This window comes from Camarhynchus parvulus, chromosome 8 (genome assembly GCF_901933205.1).
Source record: "Camarhynchus parvulus chromosome 8, STF_HiC, whole genome shotgun sequence".
In the NCBI taxonomy this organism is placed as follows: Eukaryota; Metazoa; Chordata; class Aves; order Passeriformes; family Thraupidae; genus Camarhynchus; species Camarhynchus parvulus.
In genome coordinates, this window is record NC_044578.1 from 28,682,359 (window position 1) to 28,697,787 (window position 15,429).

Here is a 15,429-nt window from a genome sequence, read left to right on the forward strand (position 1 = left end):
GCGCGGGCGCCGCTCCCGCCGCTGTCCCGCGCTGAGGGGAGCGCGGCCGCCGCCATGTCCCAGGCGGACCCCGAGCAGCTCCTGCGGGAGCTGGACGGCTGGGACTGGGAGCTGTGCCGCCGGGAGCTGCCCGCCGTGCTGCCCCGGCTCCTGATATCCTTCCCAGCCGGGCTCGGGGTGGCTGTGGGAAAGGCGCACGAGTGGTGTTGGGGGGATGTGTGTGTGTGTGCTTCCTTCGGAGTTCCACGGTTCGAGCGAGTGTGTGTGAGGGAGAGCGGTGGGACCTTTGTGAGGGGCCGGGTGCCGGGAGTTTCGCTGGAGACGGGTACAGCCTTTCCCTGGAATAAAAGATTTATAGAGTCTAGAACATCGTGTGTGGTTCATTTAGCACTGTAGATAATCCCGGACACAGCTGTCACCTACCCTCCCAAAAACAAAAGAAACGCAACCCCCTAAACAAACCCAAACCACACGCCACCGAAAAAAATCCCAAAAAACCAACCCCTCAAGAATTACTCTAATACATTTTGGGAAAACTTTGTTGATCCTCTGGGTACTCCGGGCTATCAGCCTGCGTTGGTTGTGGAGCATCCCCAGCAATTTCATAGGAACGTGAGAGAGTGATAGAAGTCACTGTGGCTTCTGCAGGTGCTTTAAATTTAGCCTTTATAGCAGAACAAATTTGATTTTCTTTAACGTTTTTACTCAATGTATGCAGAGTCTGAGGACTGGACTGAGCATATACGTAAGTAATGGCTAAGAAGTGCCTTTTCCTTTGGAGCCCTGTATTGCAATTGCATTAAAATTAAAATCACTGCAGTGCTTAAAATACTTCTGCTACAACTTTTTGGAGTCTTCAGCAATCCTGCTGGACCTTGCATGTTCCACTAACTGCACATTGAATGAGCTTTATAAGTGCCCCTGTAGAAACTCTGCCTCTAAGGCTGCTTTTTTCCTTTCTGCTACTTCTGATCTTTAAATACACAAAAGAAGAGTGTTTTTTATCTGGTGTTTTATTGTCTTTTTGGCTGTTATCTTCCAGGCGACAAAGCTAATAGTTTAAAGAAAATGAGGCTTATATGTAACTGTTTATGAGTGTTGCTGAAACTGTTACATTGCATATTATGTTACATTATAAAACGTGCTACTGTTTGCAGTTTGGAATGTGGCAAATACTGGATCTGTAGGTTTGGCAGTTGTGCTCAGCCTTCAACTTAGGTTTAGTCAGGTGTGCTGCTATTTTTGATGGGTTTGTGCATGTTGGAGCTATTACAGTTACTTGATTTTTCAGATAATCTATGTGTGTTTTCATGCATTTCAGATAATGCAAATGTTCTGTTGCCTGTCTCAAAATCAAGTACCTGATTTGTTTTTGCTTTCTGCAGTTCTTTATTTCCTCTGGTAGGTTGCTGTATATTTCTGAGAATTACACATTGTAAATGTTTTTCTTTTCAGGTATTTTGAGGATCCTGACTGAAATGTTTTTGCCACATATCAGCCTTGAAGATGTGGAACGAATTTTTTTCTCAAAAGTATTACCTAAGGTAGGACAGCTTCAGTTAACTGTGGAATTGTCTGTCAGTCCAGTGTTAGAACCTGTGTAGATTTCAGTGATTCTTCTTTTGGGGTTGCAAAATATCTATGGGATACAAAAATTGAAATTTACCTGTTAAGAGTTTTCACAATGTTGTGTTGAATTGTTTCTGTGATTGTTCTCGTTCTTTACAGTAGGGAGAAAATCAAATATACAGTGTTCTGCTTTCTATATTCAGCAATAGACTTGGGTTTTATTTCTTTCTGAGAAGATTGGGCTTTTTATAAAATGACCAAGGTGGAGAATTTTTAAGTGAGGGAACTTCTCAGGACAAGTAAACTGAAGTGCTCAACACTCCCATATCACAAATGAATGTTGTGAAATTTGTGAATTAATATAGTGAATAATCTTTTAGACCATACTGACCTCACACATGTTTTCTTTTTGTAATAAATGATGGAGAATTTTGTGCCATAGGTGTATTAAAATCAGTGCTTGTATTTTAAATGAAATAAAGAGGTGCCAGATTACTGATTTAAGTTTCAAGACTCAGCTTGTTCATTTTAAGAAGCCAGTAAAAATGGCCACTTGATTTCCCTTTCTCTTATTTTATCTCAAGTAACAAGTTTTTGGAGATTACAAGAAAATTGTCTCATAATAGGCATATCCTGAAAGAGGATCACTGTCCCACTGTTTATCCTGCATGTGCCTCACTGTCTTTGCAGTCTCAACAGTAACACTCATCCAAAAACCTCAACTAAAATAGAAATAAATGTTGTCCGTATGTCACAGACTTTTTTTTAAAAGTATTCAAAATGTTAATAATAATTTTCAACAAACAAATATTTTTATGAGACAAAATGAAAGTATTTTTTAAATTATGTGGCTTTAACTAAGTAAAAAATCTTTGGTAGAATGAGGTATATATTTTTCAAGCAAATTAGCTGCAAAACTTGTTTTAGCAACAGATCTTAGAAAAAATAATGGCTACAATATAATCTATAATATATATATATGTATAAATGGTTTTTGCTTCTTGTTATATCATGCTTTATGATTGAAATGCTGCAAAGTGTTTTCTGCTGTGAGTTCTCTCTGTGCCTCCATGCCAAGGCAGCAAGCAGGTATAGAATGGTGTTATTATTTGTTATTATTTGTTTAATCTTATTATTTATTATTAAGTGTACCTTTGTAAGTAAAATGTTTCAATTTTGTTGTGTTCTGCCAGACTCTACAGTTCTTTGATAACTTGATGTGTGAATTATCCAGCAAGGCCAAAGGACTCACCGGCCAGAGTACAGAGTTATGCAGTACTGTAAGGAATCTGCTACAGGCAAGTCCCCTCTCATAAGCTGTCAAAATAATGTTTACATCACTCTTTGCTTTTACCTAAACTACTAAATTACTAATTACTAAAAAGGTTTCAGAATGTTTTTGCCAGCTACTGGTGGTTAAAATGGGATTTAATCTTCCTTTGTAGTTGAAGTTCAATTAACATTTTGTGAATGATTTGATTACATCTAGCCTGTAATGCTAATAATAATTTTAAAAATCATCTCAAATTCTGCTCCAAGTCCCTTCTGCAGATGGCATGTGACTCCCCCTATTTAAAGAGTGAACCTGGCCCCTGTTTATACATATGTCACTTCATTCTGAATTTTAATATTTTTGTAAATTGAGAGCAATAGTCAAAGAAATAAGGAGTTTTCATGGAGGGTATGGTATTGCAGAAAAGCTCTGGAGCTTCATTCATCTTTAACAAACTACTTATTTATACAAATAGCAGTGAACTTCAAATGCCATAAAATCCAGGTGTATTTCAGCTAAGAAAAGATGCTTTTGGAGGCATTGCAGGAGTGATTGATGTTGTTCAGTGTTAATCTCAGACGGTGGTGCAGCTGCTGGAGACGCTGACGGGCTGCGTGCGCTACCTGTGCTCGGTGCAGGAGCTGTCCCTGCACAGCATCCGCTCCCTGCCCTCCTCCGTGCTCTGCGTGGTCAAGAGCACCTTCACTCACTGCAAGGTAGGGCTCTGCTGGCAGCACAGAAATCCTGCTGCTCCTTGGCTTTTGGGAAATGAATGGAAGAATCCATGTCTGGGTGGCTGTTCGGGTCCAATCCAGCTAGCTATGGACCCCAGCACGCACCATCTTACATGGACAAAGGCAAAAGACCAGAAGGGCTCTTCTCCACGTGGGGACAAATGTCCTCAATTTATTCCCAGGAGAACCACCAGATGGAAAGAACCCACATGGAAAAAAGAGGCCAGGCCAGCTGCCTCTAGGGGGTTTTAAGGGCTGGGAAAGGGGGCTGGAGGAGAGGGACTACAGGCAATGGGATACAAGTGAGGAGGGGTAACCAGAGGGGTAAATCAGGGAGAGACCACCACACTGACACTTGGGGGTCCATGGAAGACCATGTGGTGATAGGATACAAATCATGTGAACAGTGCAAATTACCAAACACCCAGTGCAAACAGCTAAATAACTATTTAGTGCAATACAACAGGGAAACACTTTAGAAGAAGATCTTATTTTGAAATGATACTGTTGTTGAGGTATAGTTGTAAGGTGACCCCAATGTGGGGAATAATGTCCTCTGACTCCATGATTCAGAAGGTTGAACAATTGCTTTATTAAGCTATACTATATTATACTAATACTGTACTAAATTACATATTAAGGAGATACTATACTAAAGAGATACCAAAGAAAAACTCGTGACTGTCTGCAGACAGCCAGGACACAGCTTTGACCCAATGGGCTGAGGAATCAAAATAACCTTCACTGGTGTCCAATTAACAAATCACTTTGGGTAAATAATCTTCATAACACATTCTACATGTGCAAAGCAACAGGAGTAGTGAAAAGAGATAAGAATTGTTTTCTCTTCTTCTCTGAGATTCTCACTGCCTTTCCCAGGAAAAATCCTGGGAGAGAGAATTATGTCTCTCTCTCTTCAGAGAATGCGAATACCACATTAAAGTATTATTCTTTTAATTTTAGTTGTTAAGTCATTTTCAGAGTGCACTCAGTGCACAGGTACAAAGATGATTTTTCATCTGTCTGCCCAGCAAATCTGACCTGCTGGTGAGAAGCTCAGACTGGGCTATTTCCATCCTTTGCATCAGTGTTAACTGAACATTCTGCTCAGGAGCAGAGTGCTCTGAGGGATCTGTGCAGTCCTGATGGCTACAGTATTTGCAGAGCTACAAATGGCTAGTTCCAGAGTGGATTGAAAGTTGAGATTAGCAAATTTATATTGGTTACAGTGAGCACTGTGTATCAGTTTCAGATACGGACTGATCAGGATTTTCAGGTGCAACAGTAATTCCCTCTAAGCATTGAAAATAAAACAAGATTAGGACACACTAACTTTTGCCTTTCATTTTCATATTTTTAATACTTCTTTCTTGTGGGAACATTTACCTCAGTTTACCATGTCAGGATTCAAACTCAGATGCCATATCTTTATCTAGTAATTCTAATATGAAAGTATTAGAATATAGAATACTAGAATTAGAAATCTTTGGCATGCTACTTCCTTTGCTGCTGACATTGTCCTGTTTGGTTCAGAAATATGATCTCAGGTTCATACATGGAGGCCTAATCCAGAGCCCCCTAAACTCACAAGAGCCTGCCAGATCTCATTAGTTTCCCACGAGCTGCAGGTGAACATATTTTATATTGAGTGCTCAGGGGCTGTGTATTGAGTTAAAGTAGGTACATCTGTGCTTTGTTCTTTTTCTCCAGAGAAATGTATGCCAAAGCTCTTGGTGTTTTCTGCATGTGAAAAATCAGGCTGTGAGTCCTGAGCTGTTTTACAAACCTCTTCATCCCCATTTCAGGACAGTGAATCAGTGTACTATGGGCACCTGCACTTAATTTCTGACCTCCTACAATCCATGTTCAAGGAAACTTACTCCCTTCAGAAACAGCTGATGGAACTGGTTGATCTGATTTCCATAGATTCTGCTTCCACTGAAGATGACATCACATATATGGTGTCAGGTATATATGGATTTGATACTTTTTTAGTCTTGCTCAGTCTTTTTTTCTTTGGAGAATATGTTTGAAATTTTAAAACAGGTTCCTGAGTGTGCTCACTTCCTGCTGTCCTGACCAGCTTTTCAGAAAGCAGCATTTTGAACCTGAAATATTTCCATTTTTTTCCTGAAGCTGTAGGAATGTTGTGTAGATTTGTAGGACAGGGGCAGCACCTAAAAACTGAGCCATTTTCCTAATTCATGTCAGTGTGCTGGTATTCTCTCAGTATTCTCTTGGGATTGCTGTGAGCTCATAAATCTGATTTAACTCTGTTGCTGCTGCTTTTATTTCCTTAGTAATCCACACTGTGCTGGAGATCTGCTCTGTCATTTCCAATATGGACCATGCTCTTCATGCCAATACATGGAAGTTCATAATCAAGTATGTAGCTAAACTCTTTGGGGTTTATTGTGGTGTAGTTTTAAATAATGAATGAATCAATTGCTTCCTGCTCAGAGTTTCTAATAAAATTAAAATGAGAGAATTCAATGTAGCTATTAAGGAAATTTAGCTAGGAGCACTGCCAGTGAAAGTAGGTAGGAATTGGTATGAAAAGTGATAGAAACTTGACTTTCTGTACTGAAATGCACAAGAAAATTTGCAACACTGTTGTCTGAGTGCTGACATGAAGAGGTCTAACCTGCAGTTCTGTAGATGTTTTTGCCTTGAGGTGACTGTCTCAGACTTCCATCCTGCCTCTGCCCTGGGTTTCAGTCATGGCCATGGAGAGGGTTGTTCTCTCTGAGTTTCTGCTTTCAGTGTTTGCAGATATTGCACCAATCACTGCAGTATAAAAGGCTAAATAGAAGAATTAGTTATTTGGATTTGTGAGAACCCATTGCACAATCACTTCTGACAATTAAATACCTGGTGATATTCCTGTGTTTCAGGCAAAGCCTGAAGCATCACTCCCTGCTGCAGTGCCACCTGAAGCACAGTGACATCCTCGGTGGCCTGTGCAAGGACATTCTTCTTGCTTTTGACTCCTGTTTGCAGCTGGCTGAGCAAATGAAGGTGTCAGAAATACAGGTGAGTTAAAAAGCTCCCAAAGCTGCCAGTGAACTTGAGGAGGAGAAATTCTTTGTGCTATATTATTGCTTGGAGTAATTTGGTTTGGGTTTTTTGGGTTTTTCTTTATTTCATGACAGAATATCTTTGAAACCGCATGAAAATGAGACCCACGGCTTTGTGTAGATTGAGGATGTTTCAATGAGACACTAAATTTTCACCCTACTATGTGAGAATTTTTTTTCATTTTCCAAACTGACAATATCTCAAGGTTGGGCAAATCCTTAATATTGCTCCAAAAGTGCTGAAGCATACATACTAAATATTTTTAAACTTTCCTCCCCTTAGCTTTTGAGTCTGTGGAGAATCAAATGTGAAATGGGTTTGGAACACTGTTAGCAATCTAACTTCTTATTTTACTCTTTATTAATTACTGTAATTACTCTGTATTAACTTTTACCACTGCTTCTTTTGGGCAGGAGGGCACTGACTTCAGGCTGTTCCAGAAGACAGTGAAACTGTGCAGGTTCTTTGCTAACTCCCTTGTACACTACACCAAGGTAGGTTTTAATACTTCAATTCTATGTTAGTATTAAATTTAAGCCTCTGGTCTGCAGATGGAATCATTTTGTACTGTATAATATCTTAATGATTTACAGCTATCCCATATGGGCAGCATAATTAACATCCATGCATAACCTGCTTTAGTTTTTCCACCTGTAAATACTCACAAGCCTGTGCAGGGTTACTGTTGGGATTCCCCAGAAAAATAAACTGAAATAGGTTGTTTCATGCAGTGGCACTGAGGAGTTGGTAGGAGATGTGCAGTAATTCATGTAATTAATAATGGATTTTTTTTAAAAGTATCACTCAAAATTGATGGCTTTTGCAGGAATTTCGTGCCTGCCTCTCTGATTCCTGTTCTCAGCTACATCAGCTCTTTCTTCAGATATACAGGTATGTGAAGTACAAATAATTGATTATTGATAGTCTCTTAATAACATTTCTAAATTACATTCCTAAATTACAAATATTTTGAGATGTAAAAATGCACTTCTCATTCCAGAGTTGTTGCCATCTTTTTTCGTGTACAGAAAGCTAAAATATTTTTAATAAATTAAGTGGTTTAGTATTTTATAGTTACCTTAAACCCCATTCTTGAACAATACTGTGCATGTTCCATAATGACAAACCATTAACTTCATTGCAACTATTTATGCAAGATTTATTAACAAATTATGTGTTGGATATGCAGAAAAAAGCCTCTACAACTAAATGCAGATGTCAGCAGTGCCTTTTGACAGATTGTTTCTACTTTAAGACAAAGTTTGGAAAATTTTGTCCTGGGGAAAGAGGGGATCAGAGTGTCCTGAAATTTTTCATAACTTTACTGTTGTGTTAATAATCTTGTGGAATCTCACAGAAGGACTCTGTTCACCTGGAAGCAGATGCTCTTTTAATACTACACTTATAAATGTCTGCAAGTGGTTTATCACTTTCCTTTCAAAAAGTTTGGTTGCTGCAGTGATGGGGAAGCATAAGAGAACCCAGACTTTATACTATTAGTTGTTTATTCTGTGAAATCAGAGGGCTGATTTCTGCCCTTTGTTGGAATTCAGACCAGGCTCTGTGGTGAGATGTGCACCTGAGTTTGCTGCATGTTCCACTGCAAGATTGGGTGGATATTTTTTTTATGAGTTTCTTCTTCGAAGTTTACTCCCCTTGTAGGTTTTTCCCAAGTGGAAGGTTGTAAACTTTTATTCACTCAGGGAATAATGAGCAGGATTTTTGAGTAGGAAAGTAGCATTTTTACAGTTCACTTTATAAGCTGCAAGAGTAGAAGGCTTTCATTTCATGATTTCTTGCTGTATTCTCATATTGGTTCTTTTTCTCTTTTATTGCCCAAGGTGGTTTTTTTCCTCTTCAGAGAAGCTGTGATACCCTTTTAGGGTCATGTTTTAAGTTAGTGCTGTGATATTTATGCCTGTAAAATTGTGTATAAAAGTGTTTCCTTGGCTTTTCCCTTTCACTTGACTCTTTGTGATCTGATATGTTTCTTCTGGGAGATGTTATGTATTTTACACACATTTTCTGTGAGCTTGTAAGGTTTTCTTTAAATGTTTAGTAAAATATTGGATTGTGATGCTTATTTTAAAGGCTGGATGCAGAGTTGTAACTCTAGGGCTGTAGCATTCTAAAAAGGGAAGCCTTTTCTGTCTTTTATTTCACAGGAACAAAGAAATAATGAATTTGCCTTTTTGTAGTTCTTTTGGAGAAAAGTAGTATTGCTAAAAATGCTACTGAGAATATTTAACTTTTTTTTTCCCCTCAGCAAATTTCCTCCCAGTCTTTATGCTCCAGAGATCTTGGAAATTCATCAAGATGAAATATCCCAGGTTTTTCTTGTGGCTCTGGACCCTCTCATCACCCAGCTCCTTCCCTTTAGTCCTTTCATGGAACGAGTGTTAAGTGAAAATTTAGGTGGGTTGAAAGTACAATCCCAATCTGTCTGAGAGTTCAGCATTGACATTTTGACTTTCTGGAGCATAATATTCTGTACTCACTTGCTTATCTCTGGTTCTTCTGTAAGTGCTGTGATAGAGCTGATTGCCTGCTAATGTGGGTGGATTTTATAACAGATAATTTATGTTGTTGCTGGATTCATCTTTTCCAGAGTACTCATAGCAACTGCATTGTTAATCTGATTAACAGAAATCCTGTCAATTCTGCTCTTTTGTATAATTTCAATCCATATTTACCACAAGCTTTCAAAGTAAGATGGATTTTTTCTGCTCTTCTGTTGGTAGGGGAAGACAGCTTTTTTCCATGAAGTAAATATTTTCTGTGAAAAGTAGCATGCCTGGGAAAATATCAGCTTTTTGTTTCAACAAGCTCTTCTCCTTGATTTCTGCCCTAACCAACATCTCACCATTCTGAGATAGCTCATCAATTTGCCTCTACACTTGCTTAAAAGCCAGTTTACACACTTTTCACACTTGAAATCCAAACTTCTACAGGTCTCCCTCCTGAGCAGCAGCTGCCCCAGTGTCTCCTCCTGCTTACCATAATGGACAAGCTGTCCTATCAGCCAGAAGAAGTGCAAACTCTCTGGAACACAGGAAAAAGGTACAAAAAAGGTTTTTGTTGTAGCTCTTCACCACAGCAGTCAAACAGGCAAACAAAGGGGTTCAGCTGCTGGAGCTTCCTTTGCAACTGAACTTGGAAAATTGTCACTGTGGATTTCCATCCTTATGCCAAGACTAACAGGATCTGATGTTCATTGCCTCAGGAGTGAAGGATACAGAGACAGAGATGTCTTTGTTTTTTCAGGGAAGGAGTGGTATTTAATGTACTTGTAGGGTAGGAATTTGTTGATACTTCACCAAGTTAAAGTCTCACACTTTTATGCCTGAACTCTCTAACAATCACCTGAATTGGTAAAAGAGGAAGGCCGTCAGCAGCATGAATCAGTGTAAAAACACTGAAATCATTGCTATCTTTTCTGGCTGAAGACAAAGATTTTGTAATACCAATGTTGCTTGCAGGATTTGGGACTTACATGTCTGTAACCAAACTGTTCTCTTTTTTTTTTTTTTTTTTTTTTTTCTTTTCCCCCTTGCAGCCTGTCTTTGTTGTCAGCTCTCTTCCTCAGTTTCCAGCAGTGTTGTGGGGAGCTTTCTCTCCCTGTGTATTTGCCACAGGTGCTCAGTACAGGACAGCCAGCAGTTCCCATCACCCTCTATCACTATGTCTGTGTCCACCTGTGCTCCTTCATTGCTTCCACACTCCCATCACACTTCCCTCAGCTGGTAAGACTGGGTTTTGCTTATCAATTTGCTTATCAAGCTGTTGTGATGCATAGGTGCTGCTTAAAAAGAATGGGTTCTTTTAATGGTGTGGCTCTGAAAAGATGCTCAGAGAGAACCATCTCAGAGATGGTTTTGTAGAAATCAGCTGTGGCACAGTTGCATGGCCAGAGCTCAGTTACACAGCAAATGTCACTTTTGGCAAAGGGGAAAAGAAAATTCTTGAGGACCTCAGTGGTCTTGCCAATTTTTATTCTCTTTCAGACTAGGGAAGGTCAGGTTGTTGTAAAAGTTTAGTGCTTTCTTTTCTGTGGTATTCAGGCTGTGTTCATTTTGCTGTTTCTCCTCAGGAGCGTGCCCTGCTGGAAGCTGTGCTGGGTTCCAGTATGGTCACATCTCTGCTGGCAATGGACTCCTGGTGCTTCCTTGCACGGTAAGATGCTCCTAGTACAGTCAAGCAGGTTTTCCACAGACCCAGTTCATTCTGTTGGTGTTGTACATAATTTGCAGTTTGCTTGAGAGAGATTTTTGTAAGACAGAATTGTCCCAGACTTGGATTATTTTCAGATACAGAACATATTTTGAAAATTAGGAATAGAAATAGCTTAGCCATTTTTATGTTCATGCAAGCAAGGGGAACATGGCTGCTCTCTTTAATAATTGATATTTGAAATGGTTGTCTCAAGTAAATTGTGTCTCTGCAAATCAAATTTAAATATGTTAGAGGAAATTGCAATTTCTCAGACCAGATTTGTGATATTTAGTCTGCAGAAGAATAGGAAGTACAGATTCACAAGCTGCTGTCTCTCATGTTTCAGGTATGGAACAGCTGAGCTGTGTGCTCACCACGTTAATGTGATTGCCCACTTGGTAAGAACCACAGTGATGTTGCTTTGATTTTTTAAGATTTTCTAAGCCTTCTGATGTTTACATTCTTGTAATGAACTTTCCCACACACTTTCTGTAAATAACTTATTGTTTTGCATTCTTTTATGGAGGAGGAGAAATTTGATAGACTGTTGGTTTGTCCAGTGCCATTGGAGAGGTGGCACTGTCACCCTCCAACTCACTGTCACTGTTAGAAAACTATAAATGTTGGAGTCAGAAAATAAACTTGAGACCAGCAGTGTGTGCACTCATGTTGTTTTCATGTCCTATAGTGACACAGTGATGTTTGCAGTTTGACACCAGTTTTAATCTGAGTGCTACCAGCAAAGATTCAAATGGAGATTTGAATTCTTCAAACTGGCTTAGTAATTAGCAGAAGCAATACAGTGAAAATACAAACCAATATGCCCTGCTTATTTTATTTACAGTGTTACTGCTGTGATCCCACATAGCAACTCTCAGAATATCCTGTACAGAATTTGTTTGCTCAGTGGTGATTTTTCCCTCAGTGTAATGAGGTGCATTTCTCTTTTACCCCAATGCAGGTAAAGGCTTGGCCCAGTGACTGCTGCCAGGTCCCTGCCCTGGGTGTGCTGCTGAGGAGAATGCTGTTCCTGATGGCTCCAGAGCATCAGGCAAGTACAGCGCCAGCATCTGCTGCTGTCAGTAGAAGAGATTTGAATCAGTGCCCTGTGTTCAAATATTCCCTTTCAGTTCTGGAGAAGTGACAAGCTGTTGAGTGCTCACTTGCTGCACTCATTATTGTACTTGTTATTACTTAGTCTAAGTCATTAAGTCACTAAGTTATTACTTATTGTGGATCCCACTTTGTGCAGATGTGCTCTTTAAAACAAGAAAAGCACATTGACCTTTCTAAGAGTCTTGCTGGGTAGCAATAAAGTCTTCTTTTTGACAAAGTATGAAGGCAGCATATCTCCCCAGACTGGCTGAAACTGTGTCCTGTCATTGCATCTGTGACATCTCATGACATCAGGTGTTAAGAGGAGTGTCCTGTCCTGTCCTGTCAGTGCCTCTCTGTGTACCCTGGAGGGGCTGAAGCCCTCTCTTCTACTCACGAGGGCCATTACTTCAAGCAGCTGAAAGAATCAGTTGCTTAATCATTCTGATGTCCTGTATGTGACAAACGAGATGGCAATTTCTAAATGTTTTTCATATAAAAAAATGGATTTTATATGGATGGATTTATATATGGAAATACTTTACACAAGTTGTTTCACATAATTAATCTGAAGCAAACCAGCAGCATATTTTGGTTTCTCATCTTCCAGGCTATCAAATTGTTTTCTGGTCTGTTTAGATTCTATTGCCTTTTGTTTCCAGGTAGAATTTGCTCATGAATTTCCTCCTGAAGAGCTGGAGAACCTGGCTGTGTGGCAGCACGTGTCCCTCAGAGCCCTGAGCTCTGACCTCAGGGCACAAGTGGCGTCTCAGCTGTGCTCAGCTGGGCTCGGGCGGTGCCAGCAGTGGCTGAACAGCAGCCGAGCCTTGGGAGGGCTCCCTCCTGTGGTAAGGAGATCTGCTTCTCTCTGGAAAAATGAATGAACTCTAGTTTTTCAAACCACAAGGGTTCTGTTGCTGTCACCTCAGTTCTGTTATTCAGCCTGTTGCACAGCTTTTTGCCATGCCCAGCTGGCATGGGCATAAGCAAGAACTCTCATTTTAATGTTTTCTTGTAATATGCAGCATCTTAGGACCTCTGCTGTGCTAGTGGAGGTTCTGTGATTCTCTAGTTATTCTAGTTGTTGTTTGCTCTCTGGCTGAGCAGATCTATTTTTCTTCAGAATTTCTCATTTATGCTGTACCTAAGCATACAATTGCTCTTCAGTTTTAAAACCTGCTGGTTTTATGCAGCATCAAATCTGAAAGATGCTCATTGGTGTCTTTGATGAGGGAACATGAGAAACCAGAGGCTTCCACATGAAGTTTCTGCTGCCAGACTTCTCCTGCCAGTGCAGCAAATGACTTGCAGTGTGTGTGAAACTCACAGGAGTAATGGATGGTTTCCCAGCTCTGGAATCTTTGTTGGCTGCTCTCCTGCTGGATTAGCTGTTCTGTACAGCTGAGGCAGCACACTGGGCTTCTTGCCACCTTGTATCACTTTAGATGTTTCATATAAGCCTGGGGTTTTGGGCTGGTTTATATGAAATGTGTTTTGGTTGGTCTCACACATTTTTTTCCTCCTAGAACACTGCCCTTTCTGCCCTGCTGGCTGCCTGCAGTTCTGCTGATACCACTCTGGAGGCAGAACTTCAGACATCTGTCTTGGGAGTGCTCAGTCAGTTCTGGTCTTTTCTCCAGGCTAAACAGGTAAGAGAGTTTGCTGCTCCAGCAGTGAAAGCATGTCTTGGTGCTGTTTCCTCAGGTTGTTGTTACTCATTTGTTTGACTTGGATTGGACTGTTTCAGTAAAGCACAGTGTACCAGTGCTGCCCATCTGCTCTCAGCTGGTTTTTCTGTAGGGCAGGATGAGCTCTGGGAAGCTTGAGTTTGAATTTCCTGAATGTTACATATATGGTTCCTTGTTACTCCATCTGTTACTCAGTGTCACATTCAGACTTGCTCAAGGAGAAGCCTGAAATACCTGATTTTGGTTCATACCAGTTACAAATTCAGTGTATTTTAAATATTCATCAGAATGTGACCAAAACTCAGGGTGATCTGATTAGAGCACAGCCCAGCACATGGAGTCACCCTCCTCCCAAGGTGGCCAGGCAGTGTCCTTGTGACCATGGACATGTTCATGGGTGCAGCTGCATAAAACAAAGAAAAAAAGGATTGTCAGGGTTTTCATGCTCCAGATTAGAAAGGAAAGTTTGAGAGTGGGAGTGAAGAGCCAACAATGTGCCCTTCAGAGGTCTTTTCAAACCTCAGCAATTCTGTGAGGACATTTTGCAACTGAAAGTGAAAAGAAACAGTTCAGATAATCTTTAGGTGCATATTTTAGTAAGTGGTGGAAAGAGAGGAGGGTTAAGAAATGTTCTTCACAAAAATCAAAGAAAATGGTCTCATAAAATATGACTACATAGAAATACTGATATGAATGTTTCAGTATTTTCTTTGCTGCTTACAATGCAATGTTTTATGTCTGTGAAATCAGGCTAACAATTTTGGAAAGCTACTGTAACTTGACATTCTCTCCTAAGCAGTTATTCCATGAGCTAAAATGCAGTGTTACTGATATCTTGTGCTCTCTTCAAGGTCTCAGATGAGCCATGTCTCCAGAAGACACTGTGTTTATTGCTTCACCTTTTGGAATTTTTCATCCAAGCATTAGATGCTCAACTGATGACCCAGGTAAAAAAAAAATCCTAAAACCCCCAACACCACCTTATGAATAATTCACTACATGAAAACCAAGTTCTTTGTGATTTGTTGAAATCTCAAATGAGTTACTTCATGGTCTGGCCTTCTCTTGACAAGGAGATAATCTTCCTTGATTACCTTCCTGGGCTTTAAACCAAGCACGTGGCATTTTGGTTAACACTACTTTTGAGAATCCCTTTCCTCTGTAAGATAATTGAGATCTAAGGAGATGCTATAGGGATCATGTTGATTCCTTTCTAAAATGCCTCCTGTAGCTTTATCCTGGCCAGTTCTATTGGAGGTGCAGCAATCCTCCTTCAAGTTTCTGAACTCCCCGTGTTTGGATTTAAAGATGAGCCTGCTCAGTTTCACCTGCAGTCTGTCTGATGGGCTTTGCTGGGGTTTGTGTCCTGCAGGTGTTTGCACTGCAGTCATCCCTGCTCCAGCTGCATCCCCCGGATCATGTCCGTCTGGCCATGGTGGATTTCCTCTCTTCCATGGGAAAGGTGTTTATTCCACAAGAAGCACAGGTAAATGGAATTGTGGCCTTAGTGAAATTGCCTTGTCTTTTGATAAAAATACTTTTATTTAAATATACAGTTAAGGGATCAAGTTCATTAAATAGATACAGGAATGCCAGGACAGTTGTCTTGGATTAATGGTCTGCAGCAGGTTTATTTTTCATCAAGACATGCTGAGTGCATGCAAGATACTTCAAATGCCAGTCCTTTCTCACTGGTGAGAAGCAACAAGAAGTGAGAATAAAATGTCACCTCCCTCACAGTGGTTCTTTAGCCACACAGGGCAGTAGCACTCTTACATTT

The 15,429-nt window shown here is 40.2% G+C and overlaps 1 protein-coding gene across 1 annotated transcript in view; it reads left to right on the plus strand.

Moving 5' to 3' along the window:
• C8H1orf112 (chromosome 8 C1orf112 homolog) overlaps positions 1-15,429 on the plus strand; it is an 18,543-nt gene continuing 3,114 nt past the window's right edge. The window contains exons 1-20 of the mRNA XM_030953537.1: positions 1-153; positions 706-745; positions 1,456-1,544; positions 2,763-2,867; positions 3,421-3,558; positions 5,382-5,544; positions 5,877-5,961; positions 6,471-6,609; positions 7,068-7,148; positions 7,481-7,545; positions 8,921-9,069; positions 9,606-9,714; positions 10,211-10,397; positions 10,745-10,827; positions 11,213-11,264; positions 11,828-11,917; positions 12,624-12,809; positions 13,488-13,610; positions 14,501-14,596; positions 15,022-15,135. Of these exons, the coding sequence (XP_030809397.1) occupies positions 55-153; positions 706-745; positions 1,456-1,544; positions 2,763-2,867; positions 3,421-3,558; positions 5,382-5,544; positions 5,877-5,961; positions 6,471-6,609; positions 7,068-7,148; positions 7,481-7,545; positions 8,921-9,069; positions 9,606-9,714; positions 10,211-10,397; positions 10,745-10,827; positions 11,213-11,264; positions 11,828-11,917; positions 12,624-12,809; positions 13,488-13,610; positions 14,501-14,596; positions 15,022-15,135 (2,193 nt within the window). The 5' untranslated portion in view covers positions 1-54. The remainder of the gene's footprint in view (positions 154-705; positions 746-1,455; positions 1,545-2,762; positions 2,868-3,420; positions 3,559-5,381; positions 5,545-5,876; positions 5,962-6,470; positions 6,610-7,067; positions 7,149-7,480; positions 7,546-8,920; positions 9,070-9,605; positions 9,715-10,210; positions 10,398-10,744; positions 10,828-11,212; positions 11,265-11,827; positions 11,918-12,623; positions 12,810-13,487; positions 13,611-14,500; positions 14,597-15,021; positions 15,136-15,429) is intronic.